Source organism: Lepus europaeus, chromosome 4 (assembly GCF_033115175.1).
Source record: "Lepus europaeus isolate LE1 chromosome 4, mLepTim1.pri, whole genome shotgun sequence".
NCBI lineage: Eukaryota > Metazoa > Chordata > Mammalia > Lagomorpha > Leporidae > Lepus > Lepus europaeus.
In genome coordinates, this window is record NC_084830.1 from 146539455 (window position 1) to 146558267 (window position 18813).

The 18813-nt window shown below is 47.5% G+C and overlaps 1 protein-coding gene across 1 annotated transcript; it reads left to right on the forward strand.

Moving 5' to 3' along the window:
- The first annotated feature begins 5955 nt into the window (after nucleotides 1–5955).
- On the forward strand, nucleotides 5956–8108 carry IL5 (interleukin 5). Its single transcript, XM_062189774.1, has 4 exons — nucleotides 5956–6099; nucleotides 6299–6331; nucleotides 7799–7927; nucleotides 8010–8108. Exons 1-4 carry the CDS (start codon nucleotides 5956–5958, stop codon nucleotides 8106–8108), a joined length of 405 nt encoding a protein of 134 aa, XP_062045758.1.
- Nucleotides 8109–18813: the final 10705 nt, after the last annotated feature.

Sequence of the window (18813 nt, forward strand, 5' to 3'; positions counted from 1 at the left end):
GAGTGGACAGTGAGAGAGAGAGAGAGAGAAAGGTCTTCCTTTTGCTGTTGGATCACCCTCCAATGGCCACCACTGCCAGCGCGCTGTGGCCGGCGCACCGCACTGATCCGAAGCCAGGAGCCAGGTGCTTCTCCTGGTCTCCCATGCGGGTGCAAGGCCCAAGGACTTGGGCCATCCTCCATTGCATTCCCAGGCCACAGCAGAGAGCTGGACAGGAAGAGGAGTGACCAGGACAGAATCCAGCGCCCCGACCGGTTCTAGAACCCGGTGTGCCAGCGCCGCAGGCGGAGGATTAGCCTATTGAGCTGCGGCACCGGCCAATTAGGACATTTTAAACTAAAGTAATGAATTTTCTGCTGCATAGATGCATGGCTCCTTAGTTTAACTAGTATAGGGCCTGGAACTGTGGCATAGTAGTCTATTGAGCCACGGCGCCGGCCCCTTTAGTGGACTTTTAAAGTAATTTTAGATTGACATGAAGCTGGTCCCCTGCATTATTGTTAACATTATCATGGTGTATCCATCACAACTAAGGACTCAGCGTTACTAAACTTGACTGTTTCTTTCGTATTTCTTAGTTTTACCAGTGGTACCTTTGCTGTTCCTGGATCTCCTCTAGCATACCACATTCCACTTAGTCACTGTGTCTCTTAGGCTCCTCAAGGCAGTGACTTTCTCAGAAGTCCCTCAGACTTGGCTTCTTTTGGATGACTGCTACGGTTTGGATTTGGCTAGCGTGTGTTCCCTCAGGGTTCATGTGCTGGCATCTCGGTCCCCACCATGACACCGTTAAGATCTGGGAGGACCTTTAAGAAGAGGGGCTAGGGGGCCAGCACTGTGGGCCCCCATATGGGCACTGGTTCAAGTCCCGGCTGCTCATCTTCCAACCCAGCTCTCTGCTATGGCCTGGGAAAGCAGAAGATGGCTCAAGTCCTTGGACCCCTGCACCCATGTGGGAGACCCACAAGAAGCTCCTGGCTCCTGGCTCCTGGCTTCGGATCGGCACAGCTCCAGTTGTTGCGGCCATCTGGGGAGTGAACCAGCAGATGGAAGACCTCTCTCTGCCTCTCCCTCTCTCTGTAACTCTGTCTTTCATATAAATAAATCTTAAAAAAAAAAGAGGGGCTAGGTGGAAGGGGGTTCAGTCACTGGAACATGACCCTCAGAAAAGATGTAAGCCTCTCAGGATCTGAGTTAGCTTCTGCAAGAGTGGCCTGCTACAAAGAAGCGCGGGCAGCTGCTTCTCCGCCGGACTTCCTGCCTCTCTGTGTGCTCTCCCCGCGGGCGCATATTCTCATCATCCACCATCCTCAGCCCTGTGATATCGCCCCAAAGTCAGGGCCGTGCTCTTGACTTTCCAAAACTCCTGGCTAATAAACTTCATTTTTAGATAAAGCGTCCAGCCTGGAGTATTTTGTTATGTTAACAGAAAATGGGCTAATACAATCGTTTTAAGGAGTTCTGGGCATGTCCCGTGTTCTCATCATGCTCAGACAGGGGTTACAGATTATGGAGAGGAAGACCAGAGGAAATGTACCACGCTTACCACACCATATCAAAGGGGCACGCTTGAACGGGGCTCACCACTGGCAGCGTCGACCTACTTTGGCTGAGGCAGTACTTACTTGATTTCTCCACTGTAAATTTTCTTTTTATTCTTCTCTTTGTATATAGTGTTTAAAATGAAGTCACCCCAAGCAGCCCACATTAAGGAAAAAGGGACTGGACACCATCTTGGGAGTAAAGCATCAACATGGATTATTTAGAGACCATCTGCACAGGATATTGAAGTCAGTGACTTCTGTTTAGAATTCTACATTCATAAAGCTCTTTCAGACATATTATTTTACAATCCGTACTCTGAGTTTGCAATCAGCTTGGGGAGATCAGAGTCCTAGAGGTAAAGTCAACGATACTACAACTTCATAAGAAAAATAATTGTGTGCACCCATGTTCATAGCAGCTTTATTCACAATAGCCCAAAATGAAAGAAACGTAAATATCTCTCAACGAATGGAGACATTTGTTGAGAAGTCTAGTGTATACATACAGTGGAATATTATTTAACTTTGACAAGGAAGGAAGGAACTTTTGACCTGTTCTGTAATATGGATGAACCTTGAGAACACAAATGCTAAATGAATTAAGCCAGTCATAAAAAGATCAATACTATATGATTCTAAGAAATAGAGCAGCAATAAAGAGCAAAAGTAGAATTGTGGTTGCTAGATGTTGAGAGTTGCTTAATAGTTAAAGAATTTCAGTTTTTCAACAAGAAATAGTTCTGGATATTTTGTCAGATGACGTTGAGTGTACTTAGCACTACTGAAATGTACACCTAGAGATGGTTACTTTGGTAAATGTCGGCATGTATATTTAACCACAATTTTAAAAACGTTAAACACAACTGGGTAGTAACTATTTTTTTGTAACTAGCCCTCCATAGGAACCCACAGTTATGCTGTAAACCAGAGGTTGTACCATGTCACCCTAGGCAGTCATCACCATTTGAAACTGAGGAGGTTGCACATAAAAACCAGTATTTGGGTCTTCTTTGGGCAACGCTCAGTGGGAGCAGCGTGGCACCTGCCACACCCTGTAGTCTAGTGGAGTGCTATCCCCTACCCGTCTCTCTCCTTTTCACAGCCAACAAAACAGTAAGTGGCTGGCGAGTTTCCTGCTGCCCTCTGAAGGCTAGTGCAGTGGTTTCTCAATCCACTATCACTTAGACTGCCTGGGAAACCCCAAAGCAGAATTTAAACACTCAGCACTTTGCATATATAAGGTACTAAAATAACAAGCTATTTGGTGATTCCTCTGAAGCCTCTGTCTAAGCCCATACTTTCTCAGTGCAGCACCAAAGTGTCAGAAGGGAACCACAGGGGACCCTCGCATAGGCTCTGGGGAGAGCAGGCTCCTTCCAGAACTCAGCCGTGGCTCTGAGAGCACCACGTTAAGGGCCCCTTGATCCTGGCCCAGGTCATTCCTACCTGGCTCCTAATGCATTTGCTGAAATGAGCCAAGATCTCTCCTGCAATCCCAAGGAGAACATCTCTCGAGGGTTCAGGTCAGATACGTCCAATCAAGGCCCCAAAACTTTAGACAGACAAAACCAAATGTGGTATTCCAGGAAGGCCGCTGCTGAAATCCCTCACCCCTTTCTCCCTCCCAGTGTAGAGCTGGGGCAATGTGCTTGCAAAAGGCGTGTCTGCCTTGTGGCTGCCTCTGCTTCTCAGCCAGAACCACATCAACAGCTTGGGAAAAGACGCTGAGTAACAATTTGTGTTTGCTTCCATTTGTCCTCGAGGCTCAAGATGGCTTCCAAGCCACTAAGACAGAACCACTTTAGGATGCCCAATGAAACTCTTGTTAAAACAATAGGTCCGGGGGCCAGCATTGTGGTGTAGCAGGTAGAGCTCCATCTGCCAACGCCAGCATCCTATATGGGTGCCCGTTGGAATTCTGGCTGCTTCACTTTTGATCCAGCTCCCTGCTAATGTGCCTGGGAAACCAACAGAAGATGGACCAAATGCTTGGGCCCCTGCACTCATGTGGGAGACTCAGATGAAGCTCCCGGCTTCTGGTTTCGGCCTGCCCAGCCTTGGTGGTTATGGCCATTTGGGGGAGTGAATCAACAGATGGAAGATCTGTCTCTCTCCCCCTCTCTCTGTAACGCTGCCTTTCAAATAAAATAAATCTTCAAACACACATACACATAGTAGGCTAGGGAAGGGTGTTTGGTGCAGTGATTAAGACACTGTTTGGGGGGCCAGCGCTCTGGTGCAGTGGGTTATCGCCCTGGCCTGAAGCACCGGCATCCTATATGGGCACTGGTTCTAGTTCCGGCTGCTCCACTTTTGATCCAGCTCTCTGCTATGGCCTGGGAAAGCAGTAGAAGATGGCCCAAGTTCTTGGGACCCTGCACCCATGTGGGAGGCCCAGAAGAAGCTTCTGGCTCCTGCCTTCGGTTTGGTGTAGCTCCGGCTGTTGCAGCCAATTGGGGAATGAACCACCGGATGGAAGACCTCTCTCTCTCTCTCTCTGCCTCTCCTCTCTGTGTAGCTCTTTCAAATAAATAAATAAATCTTAAAAAACAAACAAACAAAAAAGACACTGTTTGGGATGCCTGCACTTCATACTGAAGTCTCTGGTTCCAACTTCCTACTAACGCACTCCCTGGGAGGCAGCAGATAATGGCTCAAATACTTGGGTCCCTGCCACCAACATGGGAAACCTGGATAGGGTTCTAGGCTCCTGGCTTCACCTGGCCCCATCTTGGTTGTTGTGAACATTTGGGGAATGCATCAGCAGATGGAAGATCTCTTTCTCTCTGCCTTTCAAGGAAAGTGAAAATAGAAAAAAATAATAAAATGCATGTCTTTAAAAACAAATAAATTAACAATTGAAAAAAATGACCTATACCCCGATGGTGTATAATCAGGCCAGGGAAGAAGGAAGTGTGTGGGTTAGAAGCGGCCTCAAGGGCTCCTTCCTGGAATTACAGTTCTAGGCCTGAAGAGCAAAGGCTGAGTCCCCTGACTGTGTGTTCATACACGGTCCACCCAGGGCAGGAAAGGACACTCCACCCTGTGTTGGCAGAGGCCATACCCTTGTGTTATGCTTTGTGACAGATACTCATTAGTTGCACCTGGGACCCTCTTAGAGCTATTTGGGACCCCAAATTCCTTAGCTGTGTGATTTAGGTGGGCTGAAGTCCACCTCTGGCACGAGGGAGAACCAGTCAGTATATCCCTTACCCCTGGCTCTGGGTGACCATGTGACCCTGTCCCAAACAGATTGGATTCTCGGACTTTTGATTGAACAGTCAGAAAAGTGCAACTTGCCTTTTCCTGCTGCCCGTGAACAAGACACATATAGAGTGAGGAGTGTAGACATCATCTTGGGACCACAGTGGGAGAGCTGCCTGAGAAGGAAGCCAGGGAAGAGTCTCCAAAGCCAGCCACATAGAAAGGAGCCGCCTGGCCTAGACTGTTTGGTTCTATCAGCCATTGAAATCCCCATTTATCTTCAGCCAGTTTGGGTTAGGCTTTTGGTCAATGGGAACACAGAGTATCCTCATCAACATTGAACTTGACCCTGCCAACTTCTAGTGGTCTCTGTTTTAATCACTATCTTCTCACCAGTATTTTAAAGTTATTTCATAACAGATCAATTTAACTGCCACTGTGGCAGAATTTACCCAACCTGAGAAAACATTCCCAATATTTATAAATTTTAACATAAAACTCTGTCTAGCGGTTTACACTTTACTTCTCCTTTTTACATACATCTTTTAAGAGGAAATTGGACCTTTTGATTTTTAGCAAAGCAAATGAACAGCGATGATGTATCAAAGATTTTTTTTTAGGGGTCGGTGCTGTGGCGCAGTAGGCTAAGCCTACTGTGGTATAGCCATCCCGTGTGGGCACTGGTTCAAGTCCCAGCTGCTCTGCTTCCGATCTAGCTCTCTGTTAATGGCCTGGGAAAGCAGTGCAGAATGGCCCAAGTCCTTGGGCCCCTGCACCCACGTGAGAGACCCGGAGGAAGCTCCTGGCTCCTGGCTCAGGATCAGCTTGACTCCGGCCATTGCAGCCATTTGGGAAGTGAGCTAGCAGATGGAAGAACTCTCTCTCTGTTTCTCCCTCTCTATTTGTAACACTACCTCTCAAATAAATAAAAATCTTTTTTAAAAGCAGATTTTCTTTTATAATAGAAAATGTTTTTAAAGGGGATAAGTAGAGATTTTTCTTTTTATTAAAACATCAAGGTCAATGTATTCTTTAAAATACAAGCCCTTGGAAAAGTTTAGTTTCACTGTATGTGATTATTTGGCATTCTCTATCTGATTGCTAGAAATTATTCATTTCCTCAAAGAGAGAGAATAAATTGGAGGAGGACACAATCTTGTACAATGCACTTTCTTTGTTGAAGGCAAACGCTGCGCATTTCAGAGCCATGAGAATGCTTCTGCACTGGACCTTGCTGGCTCTTGGAGCTGCCTGTGTTTGTGCCATGGCCACAGAAATCCCCATGAGCACAGTGGTGAAAGAGACCCTGACACTGCTCTCAACTTACCAGAGTCTGCTGATAGGCAATGAGGTAATTTTTAAAAAATTTCTACAACCTTTAAAATGCTCAAATAATCTTTCTTGTGGCTCATTTACTGTGTCTAAAGATATGTTATAGGAAGCAAAATTATGAATATGTAAGAATATACTGATGACAACCACATCACTAGCGACTCAGACATTCAACTTGCGAGTGTTTTGAACATGATTATCGTTTCTTTCCTTTTCAGACCTTGATGATTCCTGTTCCAGTCCATAAAAATGTAAGTTATGATACAGCTCACATCTTTATCTTAAACTGTAAACCCTTAATTGTTATTAGCACCATTTCCTTTTCTTTATTTTGCTTACATACTGGCAGATATGAGCATATCTACTTATAAATGTTAGGAATGGCTTTCAAGCAATTAGAATCCCTTAGACATGCTGTCAGTTCTCCATCCCAAGGAGCCTCGTGTCAGAGATTTTCTTCAGAAGAATTCCACACTGGGGGAATATCACCCTGATATCTTTCTTAAAGTATTATTATGTAATACTTAGGGTTATAATTATATAATTAAGGTTATAATTTGGAACCATAAGTAGACATTAAAATATACAACAAATGCCTGTATTAATGTTTTCTACATTTTTAATGGTTATGACTATATAATGGTATTGTATACATCTGAATTATGTCATAGTCACACTACAGTGTAAAACTATATGATTTTTTTGTCTAAATAGACTGAAATTGCCAGCTAGAACTATAAGAGAAAACACGGGTGGGAATCAATCAGAAATATAATTGTACTTGCTGAATTTTTTATGTAGTAGATGATTAAACTTGTGATTACAAAGAAAATCTAAAGTATGACACCACAAAAATTAAAAGAAAAATAAGAAAAGCAGGAGAGAGGAGGATGGCTGTGAGCGAGGGAGGGCATGGTGGAAAGTATCATTATGCTCTTAAAACTTTGTGTGTATATGACACACAAAATGTATGTGACTGCAAAAATTAAAGAAAAAAGAAAGGAAAGAAGGAGGGGTTTGAGGGAGAGGAAAGGCAATTATGGCTATTTTCTAAGAGTTTTATTTATGAAATACACAAAATCTGCTATTTTTAAAAACCCTTTGCAACAAAATTAACTTACATTTTAATTCTAAAAAAAATATGATTGTATTACACCACCTAAATATTTTACTTCTTGTTAAGTAGTGACTTAGTATCATTCATAATACTTCTCTGTAATTACATAAACTTCATCAGTCTTTTGAAAATTTTATCTTGGTATAAGATAATTTGCCACTCAGAAAAGGAATTGTGAAATGCTCTTTGGAGATGGGAACTTAAAAACCCACAAAACAAGCCCAACTATCTGGACTAAATTCCTTCCTATGTTTTTAACAGAAAAATTAAAATTGCACAAAGGTACTTCAAAAATTTTATAGAAAATAAACTAAAAGATAAGTTTACATTGGTGCAAAAAAATCTGTAAATCCAAATATATAAGGAATATTCAAAAAGTTCAAGGAAAATGCATATTATGACAAAATTGAAGAATTTCAAAGCTTTTTTCCACCAAAGTATACTTACCCTTTAATTTCATTTTCCCCAAATTTTTGGAAGGACCCTTGTACATACTCATGTGAAAAGTGATGCTTTGTAATGCGTATGTCTTGGGATGGCTGAGGGGCCTCAATTTTACACCCAGTTCTGATCATTTGCTTCTTACAATCCTCTCATTTAGCATCACCTATGCATCGAAGAAACCTTTCGAGGTGTAGACACACTGAAGGCTCAGATTGTGCAAGGGGAGGCTATGGACAATCTGTTCCAAAACTTGTATTTAATAAAAAAATACATTGACCTACAAAAAGTAAGTGACAAACATCCAGCAGCAACCATACCCACAGGAACTGACCGCTCCCTACAATACCTATTGTCTGTTCTTTTCACAGAAAAAGTGTGGGGAAGAGAGGCGGAGAGTTAAGCACTTCCTAGACTACCTGCAGGAGTTCCTTGGTGTGATAAACACTGAGTGGATGATGGAAAGCTGAGGCTACGCTGGCTTATTGTAGCCATGGATTTCAGAGGAGGAAAACATTTTAATGTAACAAAAGTGGAAGCCATTCAAGGGTGGGGGCCTTCATTTTCAGTGCAATTAAGTTTCAGGAGCAAAGTGAGTAATTTAAGCACACTGTTACCACTGCATAAAAGACTTCTGATAGACAATGGTATCTTAAAACCTTCATGGAAAAAAGAAAATGGAAGAACTAATTATAGTTCAAAAAAAATCCATAGTATTGTTTTTTACTGACTTTCTTGTACCAAAATAAACTTACCTTGTACCTCCACTCTCCACAAACTATTTGAAGTACTCTCAGATTCCAGATATCATGATCATTAAAGATTTTCCCAGAATTTGCTCCAGGTAAAATAGATATAGGGTATACTTTTATTTAATGTAACATGCTGTAAAATGTCTGTTAACTTATTTATGAAATAATAAAGAATTTGGTAAATTTATATGTATCTCATGTCATGTTGTACCCCAATAAAACAAAACCAGCAACCCTGGTTCCGTTCGCTGTCGGCCTCTGCTTCACGCGGAAGTCAGCACCGTCCACTGAGTGAGAATAGCCACCTGTGGAGGGAGCACCTGAGCTCCTGCAGGCTGAGCTCTTGCGTCTATCTGCTGGTTCACCCACCCCACCACGTCCCCTCAACAGCCAGGGCTGGGCCAGGATGAAGCCAGGAGCTCAGAACTCCATCTGGGTCTTCCACATGGGTGGCAGGGACTCAAGTCCTTGAGCCATTATGGGTTACCTTCCTGGGGTGTGCACTGGTAGGAAATTGAGTCAGAAGCAGAGTGGCCAGATGTTTTGATATGGGATGTGGTGACCCAAGCAGAGACTTAGCTCCACTCACACACCTGAGTTTTACGACTTGTCCTGGGAAGGGGTGGGGGGGTGAAACCCTTAAGCAATCTTCCCAGCCCATAAGAACTCAACAAATCAATCCCAGTGCTGGCTTGGGGGGAAGCTAGAAATCTTGTGTGGGACCCCGAGTGCTGAGACCTGGGGAGGTCTTCCACACCCATCATGAGAGGATGGCACAGCCAAGGGAGCCCCCAAGTACTGCCTGAGCACTTCTCTCCCAGAGGCCGGGTCCAGCAGGGTTCTGATTGGTTCCAGCAGCCACAACACTCCACTCTGCCTGATGATGACCATCACTAGCCTAACTGTAGGTTCCTCTGCTTGTGAGAAGCTCTCCAAGGCTGCACAAAATAATCTTCAAATAATTCTTCAAAATATGTTTTAAAATTGAAATGGGCTAGCGCTGTGGTGTAGTGGGTAAAGCCACTGCCTGCAGTGCTGGCATCTCATATGGGTGCCAGTTCAAGTCCCGGCTGATCCACTTCCAATCCAGCTTTCTGCTATGGCCTGGGAAAGCAGTGGAAGGTGGCCAAGTCCTTGGGCCCAGGTTCCCTCATGGAAGACCAGGAAGAAGATCCTGGCTCCTGGCTTTGGATCAGCACAACTCCGGCTGTTGCAGCCACAATTGGGGAGTGAACCAGCTGATGGAAGACCTGTATCTCTCTCTGCCTCTTCTCTATCTGTGTAACTCTGACTTTTAAATAAATAAATACATCTTAACAAAAAATTGAAATAGGGGCCGGTGCTGTGGTGCAATGGGTTAAAGCCCTGGCCTGAAGCGCCGGCATCCCATATGGGCGCTAGTTCTAGTCCCGGCTGCTCCTCTTCCCATTCAGCTCTCTGCTGTGGCCTGGGATAGCAGTGGAGGGTAGCCCAAGTCCTTGGGCCCCTGCACCCACGTGGGAGTCCTAGAGGAGGCTCCTGGCTCCTGGCTTTGGATCAGCGCAGCTCTGGCTGTTGTAACCATCTGGGGAGGGAACCAGCGGATGGAAGATCTCTCTCTCTGTCTCTACCTCTCTCAGTAACTCTATCTTTCAAATAAATAAATCTTTTTTAAAAAATTGGGATAGACCTGGAAGAGAGACCCAGAAACAAAATACAGCCTTTGTTCCTTCATTCAATAAATATGAGTGTTTGTACCACAGGCCCTGTGCTGGGTGTGGGACACATTTGTGCACCTGCAGTAGAGGTCCTCAGAGACTGGTGACACCACCCGAGCAAGCACCTCACGCTCTGCATCTGTGCAGGCTCCACTGCTGCGTGCAGCTATTGGTCCCCTGTTTCTGGTTATAGAAGGGGGGCAGCACAGTCAGATACAGATTTCCCCAGGGTTGGGAAGGCAAGTCCTTCTGTGGACCGAGTCGTGTTTCCCTCTGAGGCAGGACATCCCAAGGCATGGTGGTCAGGACTCTGCCAAGGCCCAGGCCCCCAGCTGCACACACCAAGCCCCAGGAGCTGAGCTGAGCAGTAAGGGAGCAAAATGAGTGCACACAGCACCACGCTGATGCTTGAGATGACACTAACAGGAAATGGGAAGCTCCGTTTGCAAGAAGATCGAATCCTGACCTGATTCAATTCAGCAAACAGTGACTGAGCTCTGGAATGTTCCAGGTCAGCTCGAGGGACTAGGGTCCCTCGGTGCAGAAAACAGACAAAATTCCCTGGCTTGGAAATATTCTCTCTTCCCAAAATCCCGTTCCCCCGCTTCCTGATCAGGGTCTAAGGTAACTAATGTGAGTGTAAAACTGAAATACCATATCTAAAGCCCCACTAATGAACCCTCACCAACCTACCAGGTCCCAGAGAAGCCAAAAGCAGTCAAGACTTGCAAACAACAGAAACATAACTTTTTAGATGAATCAAGGCTTTTAAAGGAAGAAACAAAGATCCTCCAGCTGGCTCTACTTTTGCTGCAGAAACAAAGGCGTCTTGACTGGCCTGAGTCGGATCAGCTGCTTCCAAACCTTGGTTATGGGGAGAGGGATCCGGCAGGCCCTAGGCTGTAAGAACGCCTGCATGAGCCCTGCTTTCACTCGCAAAAGCTTACCCCAATCTGTTTCCACTTTATGTTAGTGACGCCACGGTTACAGCTCAGGGGAAAGAGCCCGTGAGCACCATCAGGTCGGATTCTGGAGGAACATGGAAGAATCTTCCATGAGAACACCTCAACAAGGCCGCTGTCAGCCAGGGTCATTCTGCAGAACCCCCGGCTGCTGCTCCTGCTGGTCCTTTTCTTGCCCCCCTCCTCTGAGGTGTCTCACTTGGGCTGCTATCCCAGGACCACCTCCTTGACACCTCTCAGGACAGCCCTGTTCTCCACCATGCAGCCTCGAGAATGTCTCTCAGACTGCTCCTCTCCACGTCTGCTGCCTTAGTGCAGCCCTTCCCTCCCACCCAGCTTCAGCCATCCTGCCTCCCTACCTCACACCCCATACACGGCACTGCTGGGCACGAAGACTTCTAACTCACTACCTTCTGAAGTCCGGGCTCCTGCACAGGTCACTTGAGGCCCATCTATGTCCTACTTGGCATCATTTTCAAGAAAATATTAACCAGGGACCTCATCCCCATGATTTTAAATGGGTTTTTTAGTGCATTACATCTGGATCCAAAATTCTCAATTTCTCAAAACATCAAACACAGGAAAATATCTGTATCTGTTTATATATGTCTACATATATATCTATCTATTATGCAACAAAGTAACACATTAGGATATAAAATGTTTTAAAATGTTCGTTATATATTCATCTACTTTTTAAAACACTGGCAGTAAAAGAGTGTTATAGGATATTTAGGACGGCACTTCCTGATCATTTGGCAGATAATATGGCTTTCATTTCATGTGTGTAACCTGCTGTGCAACAAGAGCATGTACAGTAGTCTTCTATAAGTGCTGCTACGCCACCACTTATATTTAGAGTGAACCAAAAGACTTTCTCACCAGCGGCAGGCACCTTCATCACTTTGTTTGAATGTTTGTGAGGTTTGAGAGACATAAACATTATATTTTCCCAGTGTAAGCGTTGGTCGGAAGGCATGGTGATGACGGGCATATTTTGGGCAGAAGCGTCCTGTGTGGAAAATGTTAATTGGGAGGCTGTTCTGCCGAGAACGTGAGCTTCCGCACATCTGTGTCTTTGCCCACACTACTCCCTCTGCACCAGTATGTCTGAGTTCACCTTTGCATTCCCACCCACTGAACCTGAACTTCAACTGTTTTCATTCATGCCTCTCTCCAGGCTCTCATGGTACACTCAAATGCTCCCTCTTCAGTGCCCCACATCATTTCAAACCCTCCTCTGCCTGAGCTCGTGCTTTGGCCTTGCAGTGTTTCCAATCCAGTTTACACACTGCTACATGTGCTTCTGTGACAAAGTCTGGGTGATGCTGCAAGAACAGATCATCCCAGAATCCCAGAGGCAGGACACATAGAAGGTTAACTGCTCATTGCACAGTCTGTGGTGGGTCTGAGCAAACCGTCAGAGCAGCTGCCTCCATGTGCTGGCTCAATGTTCCAGGACACTTGCATCTTCTGATGCCTGCAACCAATTCCTTTTGCAATGACTTGGACATGGAGCATCACCTGTCAGCTCCTAACCACTTCTACTGACATCATCTTGCATGGAACAAGTCACAATGATAACAGTAACTTTAAGAGTGAAGGAAGTACAATTCTCTCATTGTCCAGAGACAGAGGAGGATCCAATTTGCTGCAGAATAGCACCCACATCTACCATGATAGACCCTCAATGAATATGCATAGGGATCCAGCTCTTTGCCAAGGGGAAGGCGCAAACTACCATGGACAGACCCTCAACTATGGGTTGGGGTTCCTTTGAACCCTTTATATCACCATCTCAATTTTTTTTTTTGACAGGCAGAGTGGACAGTGAGAGAGAGAGAGAGAGAGACAGAGAGGAAGGTCTTCCTTTTGCTGTTGGTTCACCCTCCAATGGCGCACTGTGGCTGGCGCACCGTGCAGATCCGAAGGCAGGAGCCAGGTGCTTATCCTGGTCTCCCATGGGGTGCAGGGCCCGAGGACTTGGGCCATCCTCCACTGCACTCCTGGGCCACAGCAGAGAGCTGGCCTGGAAGAGGGGCAACCGGGACAGAATCTGGTGCCCTGACCGTGACTAGAACCCGGTGTTCTGGCGCCACAAGGCGGAGGATTAGCCTAGTGAGCCGCGGCGCTGGCCTACCATCTCACTTCTCAACACAAGCCAGCGAGGGCCAGTGTTACTCCTTTCTTCTATGTGGAATCAAAGCTCAGAGAGTTTTAATTGACGGCCAACAGCACACAGCTGATATTTGTTATAGCAGGGATTCAAACCTTGGTTTTTCTCGTTCCAGACCTCCCAGGATTTCTGAGGAGGTCTCAGTGCCATAGCCTTAAGAATTCAGTGGAGTAGGTACAATGTCTGACCAGCATAGCCAAGCCAGCTGTCTGTGGCCCTCAGTATGTTTCATGATACCCTCAGATCGCAAGAAGGAGAAAGAAGGAAAGCAGGGTGGAGTGAGACAGAGTGTACTTCTTCATAGGAGTCTACCTTTGTTGCTTGTCTTCTCCTTGCACGGTGGGTCAGAGGAGGCAGAGGCACGTTTCGTTCGTGTTGACCTTGTCCGTCAGATCATTAGATCATGCGATCTGCTTTCCTGCAACCTGCTCACTTGACCCAGTGAGTCTGAAGAGCTTAATCCAGGTCCATAAAGCTCTCCCTGCAGAAGAAAGGGGGACTCGATGTAATTCACCCGCAGTTGCTGCACCTGTATCTATGTAGCTCTGTGCTTGTGCTGTGGTTGTTAGCAAGAGCCAAGAGAACTTTCTCTCCTTGAGAGCAGACCCTGCCAGTGCGAGCCAATGTAATCAATGCCTTGAATGCGAAATGCTCAGGACTGTGGCCGGCATGCTGATAGCGCATCCCCAAAAAACTGGACCACACTCATGTCATCCCCCAAATCTCAGCCAGCCCAAGCAAGCAACAAGTGATATCCCATACACACTCAGGCAACCTGGGCAGGTGTTGGCTGGGCAACCTTCCTGCAGACACCTTGTAAAAAGCACGGAAGCCAAACATTTCCATGTGATCAGCTGCCTCTGCCAGGGTAATCAGTGCTCAGAGCCTGGGGATGGCCCACATCTTCCTCTCAGTATAATGCAGGATTTACTCCTCAACAAGACCAGCCCATGAGACCAGCCCCGTGCAGCTGTGCACCGCAGACTTAGCAACCAGTGTTGGAGGAAATGGCTCTGGCTCCTTTGAAAGCTGAACAGGCACTGGCATGGGGCTCATCTGACTTGATCATTTCCACGTGGGGGCAGAATTCATCCCTCACCACTGAACTTCTGCGTGGCTTTTCAAAGAGCAAATTCCCCAAATCCAGTCCAGCCCAGCCCTGCTGACAGATTCCAGCAGGGAGATGTCAATCAACATATATATTTTGTTAAAGTACACAGCTGGTGTTGTATACAGGATGATGCTATCATCCTCCGGAAATCATTTACTCAACTTCCACCAAGTGGTAAGGGTGGGGAGACATCATCTTAATTTAGTCTGAGATACAGCTGATTGGGAGCTGAGTTTTGATATTAAAACACTGTTGTATGTAGGGTTAGCTCTTAGGCTGCGACCCTTGAGCATGTTCAGCAGAAAGCCTGGAAGTGTTCACACAAACGCCTTCCGCTGGCTGAGCCCTGAATTCCAGTTTTTGACGCTTCAGCCCCTGGAGCCTGCCTGAAACTCTGCTTTTACCCTCTGAGCCTCCTAACCACAACTTTGGTTTCAGCTTCTCCACTGTTCAGCTTCCAGATCTCACACCACGCTGCTTATTAATCAGCAAAGGCCTTCAGACAAGCAAGAAGCTTCTAAGCTTTCCTCTTCCTCGGGGCCTTCGGAATCCATTGGCACGTTCCCTCTCTGGTTCTTTCACACGGATTTTTAGGAACCCTGTGAGCAGCTGTCCTGGCTGTTGCTAGCCTGGGGGCTAATTGATTGCAAGCTGCTTTGCCACAGTCTGAATTGCAACCATCCTGGTGTTTGCAGTAGGGCCTGCAATTTGCCATTTTGATCAGGGCGGGGAACACTTCAAAGCCTTCCACCTGCCCTTTTCTTCCTGGGCCAGGGAACCATGGGAAGGTTCTCACAGTTGTTAAGGATGTTCACTGCATCTATACAGCAAACAACTGGAGAAACCGTCACAGGGCATTAAAACAGACTCATGCCAAAGCCCCATTCATCACCTGTCCGATGTAAGTCCCATCCTAACCAAAGATCTTGGTGGCATTGAGGGTTCGCTGGTGTCAGGGTTAGCGAAGATCTCATATCTAACAGTCCTTGAAAAAAAAATCCAAGAATTTTCCTTTACCACTGCGTAGTTACTCTGATGAAGGCTCCCTGGTAGAGGCCTGAGCAAAATTCGCTGCGTGTTCATGCGGTGGGTCTGTATGACGCTCCCTTCAACTGATGGATGCTGGGTTTATGAACTGCCTTGGATCTAGGGAGAGGATGGAGAGCCTGGCTTGTCACTGTGGTGGCTGATGTCAGCCACACTGGTAGACTCTCCAGCTCTCTAACCTGTTAACCACCTGAACGCCCAATGTCAAGTACCTTGACCGCCCCTGTGGCTTTACTGCCCCTGTAGAAATTCTGTCCATCTGGTCCATGATGCTGAAGCACTCCCAGCCTGGGACCCCACCTCACTCACTGATACTAGTGAGCCCTCATCAGCGGCACACCCCCGACTCCAACCCAGCTGACACCCACGGCCCCACACAAGGGTTCTGGTTTCCCTTTGCTAGTACCGAGTGTACTCCATGCCCTCCAGGAAGGAAGCCAGACACAACTAAGCCACGTAGGTGTTCCTCCTGCTATGAGCCCTGGTCCTCTTTTTCTTGAACGCTACAGGAGTTCTGCCATCTCCAGTTCACGTCCTGTATGCCTACTCGGGTCGGGCTTCACTTCCAGCCAACGTTCAGACCAGCTCTGGTATTACTGCAAAAATGTGGAATCCTGAGTGACAGAGCCCCCATACTGACGAATTGAATCCTATTCAACTCCCCACTTCTGGAGGCACTGCCTCAAGATCCATTCCCTCCCAGACCCCGAAGGTGCACACATAGGAACCCCCGCAGACCTCCCACGTCCCTGACCTGGGGAGAGCTGTGCAGCTGCTGTCGCTCCGTGTCACCCCGTTCTCTGGACTCTGCTGGAGCAAGGTTTACACAACCCAAGCCCTCCTTGGCTCAATTTCCCCAGCTCGGATCCTCAACATCTGCAGCTCAGTCGCTGTCAGGATCTGTGAGTGGGGATGCGGGACTGGGGGGCTGCAGGAGGAAGACGGCACCTGTTCCCTCCCTGGGGCTTCTGCTTCCTTGCCTCTGTGTGTTATTCCTATCCTGTCCTATGCAGCTTGGTCCCTGTTTTCACATCAGCCAGTAGATCATTCCAGCGAGCGCCATCTGCAGTTTTTCCACCATTCACAGAACCAACCTCAGCAACGTGGGTCCTGCCTGAGACACGGCAGGAGCCAACAAGCACGACCCTGCCCATTTGAGCACTGGGCCCACAAAGCCCCCTGCCACGTGTGTATGTTTTTTGTTTTGTTTGTTTGTTTTTTGCCAGGCAGAGTTAGACAGTGAGAGAGAGAGAGTTATAGACAGTGAGAGAGAGAGACAGAGAAAGGTCTTCCTTCCGTTGGTTCACTCCCCTAATGGCCGCCATGGCTGGCGCTGTGCCAATCCGAAGCCAGGAGCCAGGTGCTTCTCCTGGTCTCCCATGGGGTGCAGGACCCAAGCACTTGGGCCATCCTCCACTGCACTCCCAGGCCACAGCAGAGAGCTGGCCTGGAAGAGGAGCAGCCGGGACTAGTACCGGTGCCCCAACCGGGACTAGAACCCGGGGTGCCGGCGCCGCAGGCTGAGGATTAACCAAGTGAGCCACGGCGCCGGCCCAAGTGTGTAGGTTTTAACAGTTCGAAACTTTCCCTTCGCTTCCCAGCCGCAGTTGCTGCGTCCCATGGTTGCCACCTCCAGAAGACCTTACTGTACCCTTTAGACCTGCGCAGCTTTCCAGTACCAGGTCAGCTCTTCCCTGTAGCCGGTTCTCTCTGTTAGAATAACTGGGGTAGCTTCTTGTCTCCTGATTGGCCCCGAATTAACACCAGTCGTTCTTGATCTGACTCGGATGGATGCTCTGGAGGCAAGGGGGAGTGTCGAGGAAGCATCACCTTGTAAAGCACACGCTGCAAGTGCAACAGCAATTCTGCATGGTGCAAGTGAAATAGAATCCTGCCTGCGCAGCAAGGGGATGGGCGGCTTCCGCCCACTGAAAGCGCTCCGGAGAATCCGGGAGTTCGAGTCTCTGCTTTGCCTGCTGAAATGTTCCCATCGCAGGTCTCCTGCTCCCACTCTTTCCTGATAAGGGCTCTGACTTTGGCATAGAAGAACGCCAGGAGCCAGCACGGTGGTACTGCGAGCCAGGCTTCTGTCTGAACCACCAGCATCCCTTATAAGTGCCCATTCCCTTCCCAGCAGCTCCACTTCTGAACCAGCTCCCTGGAAAAGCAGGAGAGGATGGCCCAAGTGCTTCGGTTCCTGCCATAACCATGGAAGACGCGAATGGAGCTCCCGGCTCCTGTTCAGCTTGGCCCAGCCCCGGCTGTTGCGGCCACTTTAAGGAATAGACCAGCAGATGGAATATCTTTTTCTGTCTCTATCACTCTGCCTTTCCAATAAATAAACAAATCTTTTTTTAACTCTAGTTTCTTTTTAAATATTTTGAAAGGCAGAGTTACAGAAAGGGAGAGCGAGAGCTTCCATGTACCGGTTCACTCCCCAAATGGCCACGACAACCAGGGCTGGTCCAGGCTGAAGCCAGGAGCCAGCAGCTTCTTCCAGGTCTCCCACATGCGTGCAGGGGCCCAACCACTTAGGCCATCTTCTGCTGCTTTCCCAGGCACATTAGCAGGGAGCGGAATCAGAAATGGAGCAGCAGAGACTCAAACCAGCGCCTATATGGGACGCCAGCATTGTAGGTGGCAGTTTAACCCATGGTGCCACACCACTGACTGCGTCAACAAATCTTTAAAAAAATACATAGAAGGTACACAACTCTTCTCCTGTGAAGCTCTGCAAAGCCCACAAGTAATCAAACCCTGAGCCTCGTTTCAGCTCACCTGTCCCGTGGCTGTAAGACATGAAGCATCTCCCTGAGGGCCCCATAGCATTCAGAACACACGTGAAGCTGGAATTCGATTGCCCCAAGCCCATTCCTCTCTTTGGTGAGGACGCCACTGCTGTGGGAAGTGATGAACATTGCCCCTGTGCCTCTTAGCCACTGATTTTCCATTGCCGTTCTCTCCGCCTGCCCTTCATCCAAATTAAACAGAATTAAAAATTGAAAGAAAAAAAAAATCACTGCATTCCAGAAGTTGCTGCCAACTTATTCTCAGGAACAGATGCCTGTTATTTTAGAGGTGAACAATGCAACTTTAAAATTCCAAGGGAGTTTTATCCACAGTGACATCTGGTACCAGCTGGCGCAGCTCAGGCCTCAGGAAGCTGAGCCTGAGGCAAGGAGCGGTGTGCTGCGTTTCACTCGGGAGTGAGTGCCGAGGCTGCTGAGACCGAGAAAGAAAAGGCAAGGAGGCGAGGAAAGGCCGGAAACAGTGCGGTTGACGTATGACCACCCTGGCCAGAGCTTCCCGGGGAGGAGCGGAGAGACAGTGTATCCCGCAGCAGGGAGGTTTGCCTGGCCCACGGGATTCCTCCAGAGGGTTGCAAGAGCAGAGCAGACTTAGAAACAGTGCAGAGAAAGGATAAAGGAGG